The following is a 20,337-nucleotide window of genomic DNA, read 5'->3' as shown; positions in this document are numbered from 1 at the left end:
GAAGTCTTTTTTTTTTTGTTTAGTTTTTATTCTTTAACAAATAATTTACAAATTATGTAAATTCTGCATTATGTAAAGTGTAATCTATACACTAACTGGATTACACTAAGATACAATAAGCATGTTTTCACTTAAATTCACCTCATTCACTAAGGCAAGTGAAAATACTCCTTCAGTAAATCAACCCCACCATGATTCTACTCACTGATATAAACCAACCCTTGGATGTGAGCTGCAGATCCATTTCCCTAAATTTAGTGTGCATTTTTACTAAAGAAAACTCCCAAAGTGTGAGTATATGATAAAGTTTGTCATTCTGTAAATCCAGTTTTTTCATTCTGCCATATATAGGTCATAATGTACAGTTAGGTCCATATATATTTGGACACAGGCACAATTTTAGTTTTTTTCAGGTATTTACCAAAACATATTCAAACTATAGTTATATAATGGATATGGGCTGACAGTGCACACTCTCAGGTTTAATTTGAGGGTATGTACATCCAAATTGGATGAAGGGTTTAGGAATTACAGCTCTTAAGAGTAGCCATCCCCCACTTTTCAAGGGACCAAAAATAATTGGACAGTTGAATCAATAGGTGTTTTACGGCCAGGTGTGGGCTACTCCTTTGTTATTTCTTCATCAATTAAGCAGGTAAAAGGTCTGGAGTTCTAAGTGTGGTATTGCATTTGGAATCTGTTGCTGTGAACCTACATCTTGTGTTCAAAGGAGCTGTCCATGCAAGTGAAACAGGCCATTGTAAGGCTTCAAAAACTAAACCAATCATTCAGAGAGATGGCATCAAGATTAGGAGTGGCCAAATCAACAGTTTGGTACATTCTGAGGAAAGAAGAACGCACAGGTGAGCTCAGCAACATAAAAAGGCATGGACGTACATTATTATTATTATTATTATTACTACGAGTTTATATAGCGCCAAAGGGTTTGCTCAGCGCTGTACAATAGGGGGGGACAATACATGGCACAGTACAACAAAGACAGACAGCGTACGAGGGGTAAGAGGGCCCTACTCTTACGAGCTTACAATCTAGGAGGGAGGGGGTAAAGGTACAGTAGGAAGTGGCTGGGGGGGATGAAGTGGTAGGAGGAATGAGGGAGGATGGCCGTTAGGTGAGGGTGGGGTAGGCTTCCCTGAAGAGATGGGTTTTGAGGGAGCGCCTGAATGTGAATAGAGAAGGCGACAGTCTGATGGATTGGGGCAGTGAGTTCCAGAGGATGGGGGAGGACCTGGAGAAGTCCTGCAGTCGTGCATGGGAGGAGGAGACCAGGGAGCAGGATAGAAGGAGGTCCTGAGAGGAGCGAAGGGTACGGGTAGGGTGGTACCTGGTGATCAGATTGGTGAGGTAGTCAGGGGCAGTGTTGTGAACGGCTTTGTAGGTCAGGGTAAGGAGTTTAAATTTGATGCGTTGGGCAATCGGGAGCCAGTGGAGGGAGAGGCAGAGGGAGCCAGTGGAGGGAGAGGCAGAGGCAGAGACGTACATGGAAGACAACAGTAGTGGATGATCACAGAATCCTCTCTATGGAAAGAAAAACCCATTCACAACATCCAGACAAGTGAAGGACACTCTCCAGGAGGTGGGCGTATCATTGTCAAAGTCTACAATCAAGAGAAGACTTCACGAGAGCAAATGCAGAGGGTTCACCACAAGGTGCAAACCATTCATAAGTCTGAAGAATAGAAAAGCCAGATTAGACTTTGCCAAAAAACATCTAAAAAAGCCAGACCAGTTCTTGAAAAGCATTCTTTGGACGGATGAAACTAAGATTAATCTATACCAGAATGAGGGGAAGAAAAAAGTATGGAGAAGGCTTGGAACAGCTTGTGATCCAAAGCACACAACGTCATCTGTAAAACATGATGGATGCAGTGTGATGGCATGGGCATGCATGACTTCTAGAGGCACTGGGTCATTGGTGTTTGATAATGTGACAGAAGCAGCTGGATGAATTCTGAAGTGTTTAGAGAGATACTGTCAGCCCAGATTTAGCCAAATGCAGCAAAATTGATTGGACAGCGCTTCACAGTACAGATGGACAATGATCCAAAACACACTGCAAAAGCAACCCAGGAGCTTTTGAAGGAAAAGTGGTGGAATATTCTGCAATGGCCGAGTCAATCACTTTTCTTCTGCCTGTAGCAGACTATTGACATAATTCTCCCAGAATTCCCTTCTCAGTCTAGTCAAAGTCAACTGCATGGAGCTCTTGCACTACTTCATTTATATCAATACATTAATTTGCTGTATTTTTTTATATTTCCACAGTTTAAATGAGACGTATGACCAAACTGTTTTTGGCTCTACTTCTCTTCTTTTGGATTACAGGAGTACATTTACTTTTGTTCTTCTGTGACTCAAGTTGACAGCAAGCTATTGCTATTGCTAACGGCAGAGCCACGGCAAATACAGGAAGGAGCCCAACCATATTGTTTGGATCCACCCAGCTGCCTGATTGACACGTGGCTCTGTCTTTCAGGGCCCCGCTGAGAGCCAGATCGAGTTGCGCCTGCTGCTTCACCAGCCTGGAGCTTCAGTGAGCACTGGAGGAGCAGAGCAGAGTGCAATGATTGATAATCACTGTTCTCTGATGCGATCAGACCAAGAGCTGACTGATCAGCAGTCATGTAATCGTTTAGCACCCAGTCTTAGAGCCAACATGGGACAGCTGCAGTGTAGTACAGATGTGGCAGCATGGAGGTAAGCAGGCAAAACACATTTCTTTTTGTTCTTATATGACTCATATTCAACTGTAGGTCATAACAGAATGGCACAATCATAAAATAAAACACGGCAACGAATAAACAAATGAAATGACCCCTGTTCAAAAGAAGAATACCCTTAGTAATTAATACTGTGTATTGCCTTGTTTAGCATCAATGACAGCGTACAGTCTTTTATAAAAGTTGTCTATGAGGCCCCGAAATCTTCCAGGTGGTATAGCTACCCATTATTCTTGGTAAAATGCCTCCAGGTCATGCAAAGTCTTTGGCCGTCTTGCTTGAGCCACACGTTTTCAATCTCCCTAGAGTGGTTCGATGATATTAAGGTTAGGAGACTGTGATGACAACTCCAGAACCTTCACTCTTTTTTGCCATGACCACTGGAGGGTCATCCTGGTCTTGTGCTTAGGGTCATTGTCATGCTGGAAAGTCCAAGAGCATCCCCTGCACAGCTTTCGTGCAAATTAATGCAATGCAGTATTTTCTCGTGACATGCTAAATTCATCTTGCCATCACAAGATTTCCCTTGCCTTTAGAGCTCACACATCCCCAAAACATCAGTAAGCCACCACCGTGCTTCACAATGGGGATGGTATTCTTGCCTCTATAGGCCTTGTTGACCTGTCCAAACATAGCGCTTATGGTTGTTATCATAAAGCTCTATTTTGGTCTCGTCACTCCAGATTACAGTGTGCCAGAAGCTGTGAGGCATGTTAAGGTGTTGTCAGGCATATTGTAACTGGGCTTTTTTGTGGCATTGGCACTGTAAAGGCTTCTTTCTGGCAACTCAACCATGCAGCTCATTTTTGTTCAAGTATCGTCATATTGTGCTCCTTGAAACAACCGCACTGTCTTTTTCCAGTGCAGCCTGTATTTCTCCTCAGGTTAGACAAACGGAAAAGAAAGAGGGCACCGCATCAGATGTAACCGCAAGTTCCAACTCACGGGGCATGTCACCTGTTGGTGAATCTAAAAAGATCCAACTGGCTGACACATTTCATGGCATTGCCTCTTCCTCAGAGCCATAAAGTAGTCTAACTGGGTGACCATACTTATATAGGATGAAGTGGTCCAAGTCTCCTAATGGTATGAGGCCATTGCCCAAAAAGGGTGGGATCAGCCCCTTCACCACTCCTCCATCAACAGGATTGGTGAAGGGGCTGACTCTGTCCTTTTTGGGCGATGGCCTCGCACCATCAGGTGACTCTGACCACTTCCTCCTCATACTATGTAAGTATGGTCACCCAGTTATACTCCTTTATGGCTCTGAGGAAGATGTAAGGCCTCAAAACGTGTCAGCCAGTTGGATCTTCTTAGGTTCACCACCAGGTGACATGCCCCCTGAGTTGGAGCTTACAGTTACATCTGATAAGCTGTGACTCATCCGTTGGTTTGTCAGTATATTACTTACCACCTTTTTATTAATAAAGTGAAGCCTTGAGCATAATGCACTAGACTGGTGCGCCCACTATTTCTTTTCCGTTTTGTCTAGTATCCATAGACGTCCCTGGTCTTGAGAGGGCAGCAAGGCAAGGCTTGGCTTATCCAACAGTTCTAAGATGGTTCTAAGATTAACATCTATACAATTGCCATCGTAAAGGAATACTTCAGAGCGCAGGAGACTGTGTGGAGTTGTTCACCTACGTGTATGCTTTCCCCTGAGGTTACCTGTGGGTTTTTTTTTGTAACCTGAAAAATTCTCCTGGCAGTTGTGGCTGCAATCTTTCTTGGTCTACCTGACCTAAGCTTGGTATCACTGGATCTCTTTACTTTCCACTTATTTATAAGTGATTGAACAGTACTGACTGGCATATTCAAGGCTTTGGATATCTTTTTATATTCTTTTTCATCTTGATAAAATTTCATTGCTATGTTACTCAGGTCTTTTGACAGTTCTTTTCTGCTCCCCATGGCTCAGTGTCTAGCCTGCTCAGTGTATTTATGTGAGAGCTAACAAACTCATTGACTATTTATACACAGACACTAATTGCAATTTAAAAAGCCACAGATGTGGGAAATTAACCTTTACTTGCCATTTTAACCTGTGTGTGTCACCTTGTGTGTCTGTACCAAGGCCAAATATTCCAGGGTATGTAAACTTTTTATTAGGGCCAGTTGTATGATTTCTGTTATTATGATTTTAAAAAGGAGGCAAACAGCTATGTATCATTAAATACAAACAAATCATATTCTGTAATAAAAAAATATTAGTGCAGCGCTCACTAATATTTTGTTATTACAGAATATGATTTATTTGTATTTTTTTTCACAGTGGAATGTGGCAGCTGATTATCTATTAGTTTTGGGATATACACGTGTCATTTTTTATAGCGCAGTTTGTATTTTGAAGGTCATTTTTTCTTTTGACTTAGAGAAATACGGTGATTTATACATGTAATATTAAATTGCTTCATATGATCACTATCCTTACATAAAAGACAGTTTTGGCATGATCAGCCATATTTTCAGTGTCACGATTTCTGCCAAGGTATGCAAACTTTTGAACAAAACTGTACTTAACACTTGCTATGCAGACACACATAATGTGTAACCATACTTTGTATGTAGCCTAAGTGTATGGATAGGTTGTTGCTTACCCAGGGGATGTTTTCTAGGGTGTGTTACTCTAACAAAAGCTGTAATGGATGTAATGGTTGCTGTGTGCTGCAGCACATAGCTATTGCACATTACTTTCCAAACAAATAAACCAATTTGTATGAGGCAGCATGCATTGTATGTTCAAAAGAAATATGTGTAGAACAATTGGAAATTTACTGCTCCAGTTACGTTATACACCACCTGTATGTTCAATTGCAGATAATGTGGAATTAGTGTTAAAAAGTATAAGTAACCAACATAGTACAGAAAGTCAAGATAATGACCAGCCAGATTATGACAGTGTGGCATCAGATGAAGAAACAGACTTGGAGAACGCCCCAGCTAAATCAAATAGAGAAAAGGTAAGTTTTTTTATTTTCATGGCAAAGTGACATTTGCAGAAATTATCTTGTTACTGCTAATATTTTTAACTGCTTTTTGTTAAATTTCTTAAGCTATTTCTATTTCTTAAGCTATTTCTATGTAAAATTCAAGGGGTAGATACCACCAAGAAAGAACAGTCTTAGTTATGCCAATGGTGCCACCTTTTTTTTTTCTAAGTTAAATATTCATACCGGTGGTGTTCAGCTCCATATGGCAATAAATTGATTGTCTCTAAATCTCTCTTTGGTGGCAGCTATAACATGCAGACACCACACCACACAAGTTGGAGCCTAGGCTGAGAGCATGGCTTATGCCAGTCCTCGCCCCCCATACATCCCCTGTGACACCCTCACTCTCCGGACTGGCTCTCTTGTAAAAGCAATCTGAAAAGCTAACTAGCCGTTGGATTGCCTTTACAAGCAGCGGGAGGGGATGTCCCACCGCATATCATGGGCTGTTCCATTCCACTGGGACACCCAATCAACCAGTCGCCGCTTCCTTCAGCTGATCATAAGGTGGACAAAGACTGAAAACGTTATGTCGGCCTAAGATATAGGAAACCGGAAGCGATGAGCATACATCACATCCGGTTTCCCCGGATGTAAACAGCCTCATTTTTTAAAACAAAAAAAGCATTTGATCACACCAATCTTGGTGTGATCAAATGCTTTATGTACAGAGGAGGGATGTCCCACCCCCCCCATGCTCATGCGCAAAGGCGAGCGCATGCGTCAGTGCCGCACACCTGCAAACAGCGATTGTCCCACACATGTGAGGTATCGCTGCAAACATCAGATCATTAATCATTAGATCATTAGCAGTAATTCTAGCACCAGACCTCCTCTGTAAATCTAAAGTGGTAACCTGTAAAGGCTTTTAAAGCATCGCCTATGGATAGTAAATTTACCACGTTTGTTGCCGTTGCACGGGTGTGCACAGTTTTAAAGTGTGACATGTTTGGTATCTATTTACTTGGTGTGACATCATCTCATTTATTTTAATGGGTCGTGTATTGTGTTTTTTTGCATTACAATAAACAAAAAAAGTGTAATTTGTGTTTGAAAAACTGTTGCGCAGATACTGTGTGACATTGAAAATTGCAACACCCAACAATTTTATTCTTAAGGACCTCTGCTTTAAAAAATATATAATGTTTGGAATTCTAAGACATTTTCTAGCAAAAAATAATAAAAGTTTAGGTCTCCATAAAGCCTCCTTTATTTTCAAAAACCCCAGACATTCCTAAAAGCACGTCTGCCTAATGAAAAAAATCAGACCTCCATATGTTCCACCCTGGCAAAATTTTTTTTTTTTTTTTTTTTTTTTTTTTTTTAATCTATCAGGACAAGTAAATTGTCATGAGAGACAAGTAGATTGGGGCCCCAATTTAGTCTGTGGACAAGTAGATTTAAAAAATTTCCACACCCCTTTATGCATTTTAGAACCCATTTATAAAACAAAAATATAAAACATAACCTCAGTATTACCGTATTTTTCACTCCATAAGACGCAGCTACATTTTAGAGGAGGAAAACAAGAAAAAAAAATTTCTGAACCAATGGACTGCAGACATAGTACAGGAGATGACCAGAGACCGTGGATATAGTACAGGAGATGACCAGAGACTGCGGACACAGTACAGGAGATGACCAGAGACTGTGGATATAGTACAGGAGATGACCAGAGACTGCGGATATAGTACAGGAGATGACCAGAGACTGCGGACATAGTACAGGAGATGACCTGATACTGCGGACATAGTACAGGAGATGACCAGAGACTGCGGACATAGCCAGGTGCCCACACTGAAGATGCTAGGGAGAGAAGACGGCCGATAGAAGCAGGACACCATTGGATTGAGAAACAGGTAGGACGGAGGAGCGGGTTCTTCTGCACAGTAGAGCCGAGTGGCCGGCCCAGTAGTCTAACGCGGCGGATGGAATACCGGGCGAGCCGCTCCATATTCGCTCCATAAGACGCACAGACATTTTCCCCTATTTTTTGGGGAGAAAAAAGTGCATCTTATGGAGTGAAAAATACAGTAGTTTACAAGAATTAGTAATGACTGGAAGTGTTACAGATCCAGCAAGGAGTTCCCACTTGTAGATCTGTAAATTGTGCTGCAAGATTTTGCTATAACATTGTTGTATCTACCTAGCTGTGAAAATTTTTTAGGGATTGAGCTGTAACTGCAAGGTGCAGTTGAAGTGATTTGTACAGGTAAAAATGTTCTTTAGTAATAAACATGTCCTACTTACCTGCTCTGTGTGATGGTTTTGCACAAGGCAGCCCCGATCCTCCTCTTTTGGGATCCCTCTCTCCTGGCTTCTCTTCCCAAGTGCCCCCATAGCAAGCCGCTTACTATAGGGGTTCTGCATCTGTTGATGCACACTGTGCAGCTCAGTTTCACCCCCCCCCACTCCCTCCTCCCTGGATTTGATTGACATCAGCAGGAGCCAATGGCTCCCACTGCTGCCTCCATGTCCAGTGAGGGGAGAGAGCAGCACTGCTGCTCAGGCACAGCGCTGGATCGGGACTATTTCCCCTAATGCAGTGTTTCTCAACTCCAGTCCTCATGGACCCCCAACAGGTTGTTTTCAGGATTTCCCTCAGATGAAACAGCTGTGGTAATTACTAAGGCAGTGAAACTGATCAAATCACTTGTGCAAAATAATGGAAATCCTGAAAACATGACCTGTTGGGGGTCCATGAGGACTGGAGTTAAGAAACACTGCCCTAATGCAGGAATGCATTAAAATTAAAAAAATCTTCTGGAAAAATCTAAAAGATATTTTATCATCTACTTACTATTTCCAGGTCAATGGTTGAAAAGGTATTGAAGCCAGTGTTACTTTGATAGCCAAGCATCATCTTCAGAAGGTGGATAGTAATATCAACCTCCACATCTCTATTATGACATATGTTTACTTTAATCCTAGAACAGTTTGCAAACTGTATTGTATATAAAAGTATATATAATTTACTCCCCAGAGTTTGGAAGGTGATGTGTCTGATGGGACTGTCACAGCACAAGATTTTATGGATGTAAAAAATGCCCTGGCTGCATCTGAAGCCAAAATTCAACAACTGATGAAGGTTAATAGTAATCTGAGTGATGAGCTCCGAATAATGCAGAAAAAGGTAACCATTTACACATATTTTATTTGTGCTAAATATTAATCAATTTATTGATTCATTGCTGGCAAAAGGGTTAAGAAAATATAAAATTTCTATAGGAACATTTCATGTATATTGACTTTTAATGAAATTTTTTTTTTGCTCCATTCATGGGGGCTTGATGGTAGCCAACTAAATCTTTTTAAGGGCACTGTCACAGTTTGTACCTGTTTATTGCAAAACATCCAATAAACGCATTCTGGTAAAATAATAAAAAAATATTATGGGCATTTTCAGAAGATGCTAAAACCTAATTCTTTCAACTTTGCATAAAAATAGTAGAAGATGAGTCTACAAGAAGAACCGAAATCCATGATCTGTTCTGTACCTGCAAATTTAAAGTGTTACTAAACCCAGGACCCTGCATTCACTATATCTGATCTCCCACAGTACACAGAACATAAAAATTCAATTATTTTAGTAAATATAAACTGCTAAATACCTTTTCTCCTCAGCAGTATATAGCAGTCTTGTAACTTCTATCAGTGTCCGGCCAAAGCTTAAAGCTTGTAGGAGTTTTCATTCTCCTCTGACTGTCCTCTGTCTGGACAGTTCTGATTGACCCTGTGCTGATCACATGCACCCTCCAAAAAAAACAAAAACAAACTAGCAATACTCAGCAAACTGAGTATGTGCAGAGTGCCACCTAGGGCTCTTTACTATCAGCAGATGGATTGGGAATTGTGGAAGAAGGAGAGAATCAGAGGAGATGGGATCAATCAGCCTTTTTACACAATGCGGAGGATTAACCCCTTAGGTTCCACAGCTAGTATTACAAGCATATATTACTGGATATATAGACGGATTTTACTATCGTGGGTTTAGTAACACTTTAAGTATACTTGTATTAGCTTTATCCAATATGTATAAGGGTTCGTGCTGGATAGCGCACACAGGTGCAGTATCACACTTTTTAGTGTGGGGTTGATAATCTTGAGGTTAAGATCTACTTAACCCCTTGGCGCCAGTGCCTCCCGGCCCTTTAAGGGTTCCAGAAGACGGGAGGCAGGGCGGGGTTTTAGGGTCATGTGACCGTCGTGATTCGCTGTCACGGCAATCACATGATTGGGAAAGGTCCCGATCAAAAGAAGAGATCGGGACCTTTCCGTGAGTACCGAACATGTGTGCTGGGAGCACGCAGGGCGCTCTTATTTGTGTTCATCGTGTTCATATTTGTAAGTTGGACTGTAACTTACTGATAAAATGTAAGTGAAATAAGGGTTTGACTGCTGCTTTTCATTGATGGGATTACACTTCAATCAGAGTAGCAGCCACATTTTACTTTATCATGGACAGTTCCTTAAGCATATTCTTATAATGTATATAATTAGAATGTGGAGCTGGTCGTATGATCAATATCTGATCTTTCACAGTTACTGGAAAAAGACTAAATAAAGAAGACGAGGAGCTACTCCTGCTGTCAATGTTTCCTTCATGGATGGGTCATTTTTTTAATTTTTTTTTTTCATGTGGTGTTTGAGCTTAGTACAATTCAGCTGACTATGATAGTGGGAAAGGTTATCATATATGGATTGAAGAGGAGAACCAAGAAAAGCAAAACAACTAGAAAACTACAAGATAATTTTAGGGATTTATTTTAAACAGTCCAGCTTCATTGCTGCATGATTTCTTATCTCATGAACAACCTTCTATTTTTATCTTCACAAATGTATGGACTTTCTCTATTTTGAGTAAAAAAAAATAGCTCTCATACTGTTACAGTGAAAGGCTCAATTTTATTACTAAAAGAACCAGTAAGCCTAAAACGTTTTAAGAGCTATTACTAACACAAGTATATCTAAAGTCAAACTTAGTTTTTTTTTTTTTTTTAGATGGAGAATGGTTTAAACCCCTGTCCGGTTTTCTTTGGTCATTGTGTCACATTGAGGAGATTACCCTTCACTTTCTGTCCTGCAACAGGAAATAAAAGGAAATCTGTCCTCCTAGTGAGAGAATGGCGATTTTAGATATTTGTTTTCCTTTATATTTATGTTCTGGTGACAACGTAACAGAGAGAGTAAATCTCCGCAAAGGAAACACAGGATGGCAATAAAACTTGACAGAGGTTCTAACACCCAACTAATTAATCCTAAAATAAAAGTACAATTTTATGGAGGCTTTTCATTACTGTGCACATTTGGAGCAAAAACATTGAAGAACAGAGTTATTCCAATGTGCAGATATATACATGTATATAAAACAGATGCCTAATGCCTGTTAATGCACAAAAAATACTGCTTGCAAGAGATTTTGGAAACACTCTATATTGCAGCGCATTGATGTGCACGGGGTGTTTTTCCTTTTTTAACACATGAATTGCTCCTTATGTAATGGGTATCAAAACACAAACATTAAAATTTTATATAATGCAGGTTACTAGTCCTTCAATAACATGGCTGCAATAGTTGTCTTTTTTCTGACTTTTTCCCCTTTAATTTTCAATAGGGAATTCTATGAATAAAACACTTTTCCTGTCAACTCCATCTGTGTAGGGATCCTTGGTTGCCTCTCCTGTTGGGAATTGAATTATGTCTGCCTGTCTCTATTATATGGAGTCTGATGGTATTAGCAGTTTGCAAAACAAAGATAACATTGTTTTTGCTTCTAGTTTATCTCACAGGAAGTGAAAATGACACCGTTTCTTTTTTTATTTTGAAAAAAATTTCGTACTTGCTGAAAATGTTCTTAGCCCAAAAACAGATAATTAATGCAACCACCATATCTAAGGGCTCGTAAGATGCAACATATTAGAATTGTGTTCTTGGGTTTTAGTTATCCTTTAAGGTACATTATATTTGTGCCTTTGCAATTCTGTTTGATTTATGTGAAAGTAGACTTAAAGTACAACTAAAGGCAAAATCTGTATTTTTTTCATTTTGGATATAGCAAGGGAGGGTTATAGCACCTGTTTTATCATTGCCATCTGTGTCCCATTGTGGAGATTTTCTTTCACTTCCTGTCCCATACACAAATCAGAAGTGAGAGAAATCACTAAAGTGAGGGAATCTTTGTTGTGACCAGGTCCACATTGGAAGATTTACCCCTCTATTCCTATTCTGGGGACAGCCCACAATTTGGGATTTTCTTTTACTTTCACTTTCATTGATGAGAATAAACAGGACAAATAGAGAAGGCGAATCTCCCTGACAGGACATAGACAGCAATGAAAATGTGATAGGCGTTCTAATCTATCTCCACTAAAAAAAGTTTTGCTTTTAGTTGTACTTTAATCTGTAAACTGCTGATTAACATCAAGAGCATAGGGCAGGTGGAAATGAAACCAATGTAGAAATACTTTTTAAACATGACCTTTATTTTCTTAATTTGGTGTGAAATATTTGTCAATGTTATTAATTGCTCGTTTGTATAGGTCAAGTTGTATTTTAAGCTTACTGGTTCCTTAAGATGGCCTGTATGCTATTTATTTAATTTAGAGTTTATCATTCATTCTTTTAAAGGATTCAATAGTAGATGTGGCTGGTAATGTGTGTATGTATATACATTTTCTTGCAAAAGTTTACAGACCCTGAACTAATTCTTTAATTTTACTGAATAGCAGATCCTACACTGAGCCCATGCTTGAAGCTGCCGGGAACGAATTTCAGTCTGACAGCTTGAAAACTTTGTATATTGTAGTTAGTTGCAGCTCTCTGACCAACTCATTACAGTGTATTTGTCCTATTTTTTTTAACATAGCTTTTAGTAAAGAAAGTAGATCATTATACTTTACCCCCTACCTGGCCCTTCCTTAGATTTTGTTTTTACAATCATAATGGTAATATGCACGTGCTTGTGCATTTTGTCCATTAGTTTTAGCATATAGTGTAATGTAAAATAGTAAAAAATCCTATTTAATTTTTAAATTACCTCACTAAACTATTAGAAATTTTATCAACTTGAAGACCACAATACGTATATAAAGTTTCAATTTTCAATTGGTTTACCAGGGTTATGGCTGAAAAAAGCAGCCATAATCGCAGTATTTTTTTTTTTTTCCCCAGCTTCCCTCCGGCTTTCTATTGACCTCTATTTCTTTTGGCAACTATGTAGCATTGGGAGGGGACATCCCCACCTCCCCATCCTGCCACTCGCTGGTGTTTCTCGGGATTACCGTTAAACCAGTGGGCAGGAGAAACAGTACTGTAATTTGTCGTCATTCCACAAGCGTGCCCAATTTTAAAGCGTGACATGGCTGGGTATCTATTTACTTGCTGTTACATCTTATTTCATATTTTACAAAAAAATTGGGATATATATTGTGGTTTTTTTTTTTATTCACTTAAGTGTGTTTGTAAAACCATTGCACAATTGCCTTTTCATTCTCTAGGGTCTTTGCTAAAAATAAATAAATATAAATATTGGAGGCTTTAAGTCATTTTCTAGCAAAAAAATACGGATTTACACTTGTAAATAAAACGTCCCAGCAAAAATGCTTGATCTTCAAGTTGTTAGTTTCGTGTAAAATTACACCGGACAGATTGCAGAATAAAACTGGCTCCCTAAAGTATTGTTTACTTTTAAATTTGGTTAGTCTGGTACTGGTCATTTTGGGGAAAAATCAGATTGCTATTTTTTTAAATTCTATTTGCTTTTAAAGTGCATATAATATTAACTGCTTTCCGACCGCCCTATAGCAGAAATACTGGTACAGGATCTCTGACTGGGAGAAGAGCTGTTTTGTTTACTAACAGTTCTCCTCCCTGTCATTTCGGGCACACTGCTTTGGATGGCTGTGCATTTGGGTGCAGCTTTGCATGACCGCGCAATTGTCAGTTAAAGCAACGCAGCGCCGTAACGCAAAAAATAGCCTGGTCGGGGGGGGGGGGGTATAAATCCTCAGGAGGGCAAGTGGTTAAATACTTTATTGGAAGACCATATCACAGAAAAAAAAATTCACTATTCACATATGCAGTTACTACACATACATATTTTGTGATGCTGGAGTGATTATGGCCTATTTTTCAAGGCAGATTTGCTCCATTTTGTTGAAAAAAATTTTTTTTGAGGACCTGCTTCAATACCGCATAAAAAATTGAGAAAGATTGCTCCAAACAGTGTGCTAAGCTGGTATATACATACCTAAAAGACTGCTCAGCAGAATCGTATTTGGGGTAAATTACCAATGAAACATATTTACCGTATTTGCCGGCGTATAAGACGACTTTTTGACCCTTGAAAATCTTCTCAAAAGTCGGGGGTCGTCTTATACGCCGGTACACATGTTAGGGGGGGCTGCGGCATTAAGTACAGGGGTTTGCAGGGGCTGACGTCTCTTACCTGGATCCAGTCCCACGACGATCCGGTCCAGGAAGCGCGGCGTCTCCTTCAGTTCGGCCACTGGATGTTCGTGCGGCTGCGCGGCTCCGCCTCCTCACCGGTGATTGGCCGCCAGAACTGTAGCTCAGGAAAGGCACACAGGCGGCCAATCACCGGCGAGGGGGCGGAGCCGAGCGGCCCCGCGAAAATTGAGTGCCGGAGCAGCAGGTAAGTGCTCTGTGTAGAGGTGCTGCTGCAACCACATATGCTGGCTGCAGCAGCACCGTACTAGAACAGGGTCAGCAAGTGTCAGTGGGAGGAATAGTGCCCCATCATTGGTGTCACTGATACCAATGATGGGGCACTATTCCTCCCACTGATACCAACGATGGGGCACTATTCCTCCCACTGACACCAACGATGGGGCACTATTCCTCCCCCCCACTGACACCAACGATGGGGCACTATTCCCCCCCCCACTGACACCAACGATGGGGCACTATTCCTCCCCCCACTGACACCAATGATGGGGCACTATTCCACCCCTCACTGACACCAATGATGGGACACCATTCCTCCCACTGACACCAATGATGGGGCACTATTCCTGCCACTGATACCAATGATGGGGCACCTATTCCCCCCACTGATACCAATGATGGGGCACTATTCCTCCCACTGATACCAATGATGGGGCACTATTCCTCCCACTGATGCCAATGATGGGGCACCATTCCTGCCACTGATACCAATGATGGGGCACCTATTCCCCCACTGATACCAATGATGGGGCACTATTCCTCCCACTGATACCAATGATGGGGCACTATTCCTCCCACTGACATCAATGATGGGGCACTATTCCTCCCACTGACATCAATGATGGGGCACTATTCCTCCCACTGACATCAATGATGGGGCACTATTCCTCCCACTGACATCAATGATGGGGCACTATTCCTCCCACTGACATCAATGATGGGGCACTATTCCTCCCACTGGTGTGCATTGGAAGAGGGGTAGTCTTATACGGCGAGTATAGCCCAAACACTACATTTTAGCAGGAAAAGTAGGGGGGTCGTCTTATACGCCGGCAAATACGGTAAGTTTTTTTTTGTTTCTCTTGACAGTAAACAAAGTTAGCGAATAGCAGTTCAGGGTAGGTTTTCTTGTTCAGTAAATAAGAGAATTTTTTTAAATTCTATATACTTTTGCAATGCATTGAACAGTACATTTCATTATCTTAGCCTATATCAGTCCCAGTTGTTGTACGTTATTTATATGCTGCTTTAGAGTAAAGTTTATGTTAGCTATGGTGCTCAAAGTATAAGTATTGAGCACTGTCAGCTTGGAATTTGAATAGCCATATAGTGGGAAAATGGTGTTATTTCATAACACTGCAGTACCACCAGACAGTCCACTTCTTTTGAGGTTTTCTGTAGATTGAGATATACATTTGATATCACTTGTCATTTTATGTACAATTTTGTAAGCAATCAATAATAAAATCTATTTAAACATATTTTTCTGGATTTGTTTGGATGATTTTTATTTGTTCATTGCATTGCTCCTATTGCTTTGCTTTGCTGCTTCATTTTTCTTTCTTGGCATCACTGCTGACGTCTGGTGGTAAAACAGTGAGCTCAACTGAACTGGTTTCATTTCAATGACAAAGAATATTTGGCATGATACAGGAACTATTGTAGGATATGTTTAATTTATTTGGCTTATCCAAAAGAAAAGATCAAATGGAAACTGACTGGAAATACATTTTGACATCATTAACAGCTGTAAAAGTGTATAACTTTACATGATGGTTTGATTTACATAACAAAAAAGGTTGATCATCTGCTTATTCCATTTATACTGGAATATGGTCTTTTTTAGTGTCAGGTATTAGCTCGTTAATTTCAGTATGTACAGAATTTTATGTTTTTACATTTGAATACTTTAGAAGAGCTGTTTATCCACCTAATCACCCTACATCTCTGTTATAAAGCAAATTGCAAAGTCCCACTGGTGAACATGTTTTTCAGCTCCAAACACTGCAATGTGAAAACACCAACCTCAGGAGACAGGCCACATCAAATCTATATCAGGTCCCTGCTGGGTCAGAGTTTGCAGACCTCACCAACCCACCTTCCCTAAAGAGGCGGCCTTCAGCACGAGGTAGTAGACCCATGTCTATGTATGAGACTGGATCAGCTCAGAAACCCTACCTCCCACTGGGAGAAGTCTCATATCCAGAAGAGGGCATTAAAAGACTGCAGCCTTTTCCACCACATGTAAGTAATCAGAGTGCTTCTCCCACTTTTTGCATGCTTTGCTGTTTCTACTAGCATTTGTGCTGCCCCATTTTTGCCATTACAGTTTTTTAAAAATGTTATTGTTTTATAAAACCAGCTACGATCCATTCACCAACAGTTAGCTGTGCATCCAAATATGGTTTACACCTTTTTTTTCCCAAATACATCTTGTTTTACAATCTTTTTAAACAGTCATACTAACAGAAGTCCATATTTACGATGGTTTTTTTGTAAAATAACCATAGGTATGTTGCCAGAGTACTCATTTGGATCAGATGTCTAACATTATTTTTGTCAACAAATGCTATTTTGATATTTTTTGGTGCTGGCTGTAACCAAATTGGGCTTTCACATTTAGTACATAACCTGATTGGAAGTGTACATGTTGAAAGGGTAGCAGGCCCACATTTTTCTCAAAGGTTGCAATGTTCTGCACATACAGCATTCATTTTTAGAAGAGCTGATTTCACTGTAGGTTAGATTCCTGGAATTCGAGTTAAAAAAGAGAAAATATATATCGAACAGCCACAAACATCAAGATGTTCATATTTATTTATCCCTTACATTAGAAAATAAAATGTATCATAGGAGGCCATGCCTGTTAATTTGACATTTTCTGCCAATACACTGTAATAAACCAACGCTGCTTCATTTGTACCACCTGCATCTACATCATACTGCTACCCTTAGTAAATTACACAAATCCGGATATATTTTCTTTCTTTAGTAGCTTGAGAAATCTTGCTGTATGTCAAGCTTAAACTTGGAACCCTGCTCTACTAAACCACTAGCAATAAGTTAGGTCAGTTACATTACAATTGTATTAATCTATCCAAACAGCACAGTTTTAAGTGTAGCTTTTTCTTATTGCACCTGACATTTCGTAATAAAAAGCAAATAGTACACCATGAGACTGGAGCACCGTCATCAGTTCCTTACTTTCACCTATGCCTTGGATTTTTTGTGTTTAATATTCAGTGTTTCCAAGCAAAGTTAAGCTGTTATATAATTATAAACCCTAAATACATTTTGTCTTAAAGCATATATTTGCGAATACATTTAACCAGGACAAAGAAACAGAATATGGAAGTACTCAGTTCATTATTTTACCTGCATTCATAACTGTGGAAGTATCTGGTCCAATTTCTCTAAAAGTGTTTTTATTGAAGTTTGTTTTTGGGTGTCTCGAGTGTTTTTCTTTTTCCCTTCAGATTGGGAGGAGTGCTTTTGTGACCTCCTCTTCATCCCTGCCATCCTTCCCCTCCACGCTTTCCTGGTCAAGAGATGAAAGCACACGAAGGGTTAAGTACCTTCCACATTAGCTCTGCTCCTTGGAGACCTTGACTTTCTCCATAAGAGCTCTACATCTGTCCTTTTTGCCATTTTTGCTAACAGACCTCTTTTTCTCTGCATGAAGCAATAATGCCTCATTGTAACCTTCATTCACTGCAACCCATCCACACTCCACAGCCATGTAATGCTAGCAGCACGAAGTTCTGTATAACCAAACTTCACATGAGCGTCTTGGCTCCACTCATTCACTTGCAATGGACAACTTGATTTATGCATTCAAACTCTTCTGATCTATTGTGTGAATACTATGAACTTAACAACTCACAATGAGTTAGAAATAGTTTTCTCATGTAGTCAGCAGATGGAAACATGTAGAAAACTATGGAAAGAAGCCATCTAGTTTGAAACATGTGTAACATAAAACCTCTTAGTCATATAATGTTCTTTTTTTTGGTGTAAGGCCAAATGTCTACTATCTTTTAATTGCCTAATATATTTTTGGCCAAGCGGAGTAGATCAGTCAAAGATGTATTCTTGGCCAAGGGGAAGAGATGGGTTAAAGGTGTTTTGTGTTGGAGAACACTATGACGTACAATGAATGAGTAAATCTTTTCACACTTTACGCTGGCCATAGATGGCTTGAATCTCTGCCAGTTTGGCAGGGACTGGGCAAAATTCGATCCATCTATGGGCAGGCTGGTTGTATTGAAGTCAATCAATGGATCAACCAGCTTGTTGGATTTTTTGCATGTGATCCCTGCTGGCGGCTATAGCAGCTGACAGTGATCATTGTGTTCTGCCGACAGGGATTGTCCACTAAGCTTATTTTGACATTTTAAAGGGGAACTTTGATTAAAAAAATACTAAACTATGTGATATTTCCCAGGTTTGACTAGCATATTGTAAAATAATCTGTGTACCTAGATCCTAAATCATAGTTATTGTACTATAAAAATTACTTCTGCTTATCAGATAACAGTAATAATACACCCTGCTTGCTCTTCTTCTGAATAAAGAAATATGATCCTCAAGTGGAGATGTCTAAACCCCCCCTTAAAACTCAACTGTGGTCAGGCTATGGACATTCGGATACTAAATTTTCTTAGCAAATGGTAAATGAGCTTTAAAGCAAGCCCTCACTGACCTCTGTAGCTGCAGGCACTGTGAGGTAATTCCTCCTCAAACTTTACAGTAGAAGCGCTTTTACTTTCTGCTGCTTCCTACCCCCAACAGCCAGTTGTCAGCCTTGTAATCTTTAATATTAGCACACAGCAAGGGGGAACTAGAGTTGCTGAAACTGAACTTGAATACCTAATGCTTTTATAGTGATTCTTGAGGATGAATTGCTTCACAGTGGGGCACATTTATCAAGCAAATTAGCAATACGGTTATGTGCAAATGAGATTGCCTCTCTTTTAGTGAAGTCTGTGGAACAGTTTTCTTTGAATTTACCACCCATACACCTGTAATCCTGGTCAACTAACTGTAACTTTGCAAAGGTATGGGATAGATCTATCACTGTAGCCGAAAATTCTGTCTTAATTTCTTTATTGTACATTTTGGGACACAGAGCATCTTCATATGCATGACGATAAGGTTATGCCTCCACCATCAAGTGACTGGACACTGGCAAAAGAAAAAAAAGACAGGAAGTCACCTCCTAAGAATACGTTTTTAGTAACGTAGTGCCCTCTCAGCTGAAGTGGACTGCTTATCCAGCATTTTTGCGGACCTAATCAATGAGTTGCTAGATCTTCTAATTTGAGAAGACTGTCCTGCCTGTTCCTCGTTTACATCCTCATTCTCATCTAGTAGAGACAATAACCTATTTAGAGCCTCCTGAGTAATCTCATCTTTAGGCTGTGATACTTTCAGTAGATTTTCCTCTTTTTGGGCATCTACCTTATTTTGATTCCATAGTCTAAAAAGGACTTTGCGCAAGAAAAGGCTAATGTTCTTATAGACTTCAAATTCATCCATTGAGGATGCCAGAGAGAAAGTTAAGCCTTTTTTAAGGAGACTCAAATGTCTCTCCTCTAGATGAAAATCAGAGAGATTGACTACTTTCATATCTAATAAGGGACAGGCTTCTTCAAGTGTTCCCGTTGTGGTGTAAGTGTCCTTTTCTATTACCCACTGCATGTCCTGCCTGATTTTTGATTCCTCACTGAGCTCCTTCTTGCCTCCTCGTGCTCTTTTCCTCCTCCTTTTTCTCTTTCTCCATTTTCTCCTTCTCCTTGCCCTTCCTTTATTCCCCTTTTTCCTGGACCTGGGTCTAGCTCCCTTGTTTTGAGTTCATCTAAAAAAGCCACTGACTTAATAGAACTGTCACCTTCACTTTCAGATGAAGACTGGGTATTTTTTGAATGTGCACGTGATCTAAAACGATCTACTACGTCCTCTAGGGGCTTTAAGATTAAAAATATCACCTGTTCCCCAGTCTTCAAGATTTTGTCAACATTCTTATTGTTTATTAGTACGTAGATTCCTTTGAATCTTCTCAGTTTAATTTTTTTAAGAGTACATTAAGTCTCTCAAATTCAGGATTTTCTTTAACCACTTCCCATCCAGCCCATGTAGAT

At 40.0% G+C, this 20,337-nt stretch overlaps 1 protein-coding gene across 4 annotated transcripts in view; it reads left to right on the top strand.

Moving 5' to 3' along the window:
- The window catches only part of GIT2 (GIT ArfGAP 2), a 134,115-nt gene that overhangs the window by 56,336 nt on the left and 57,442 nt on the right, over nucleotides 1-20,337 (top strand). For 3 of the 4 annotated variants that reach the window (XM_089684106.1, XM_089684104.1, XM_089684103.1), the window contains exons 13-16: nucleotides 5,559-5,701; nucleotides 8,715-8,864; nucleotides 16,193-16,441; nucleotides 17,674-17,763. In XM_089684106.1, the coding sequence (XP_089540232.1) occupies nucleotides 5,559-5,701; nucleotides 8,715-8,864; nucleotides 16,193-16,441; nucleotides 17,674-17,763 (632 nt within the window). The remainder of the gene's footprint in view (nucleotides 1-5,558; nucleotides 5,702-8,714; nucleotides 8,865-16,192; nucleotides 16,442-17,673; nucleotides 17,764-20,337) is intronic. The other variant, XM_089684105.1, reaches the window with a different exon arrangement.

Source organism: Staurois parvus, unplaced genomic scaffold, assembly GCF_062004578.1.
Source record: "Staurois parvus isolate SC_StPar_1 unplaced genomic scaffold, SC_StPar_1.0 ptg000336l, whole genome shotgun sequence".
Taxonomy (NCBI): Eukaryota; Metazoa; Chordata; class Amphibia; order Anura; family Ranidae; genus Staurois; species Staurois parvus.
Note: the sequence above shows the minus strand (reverse complement) of the source record. Positions and strands in the feature narration are given on the sequence as shown.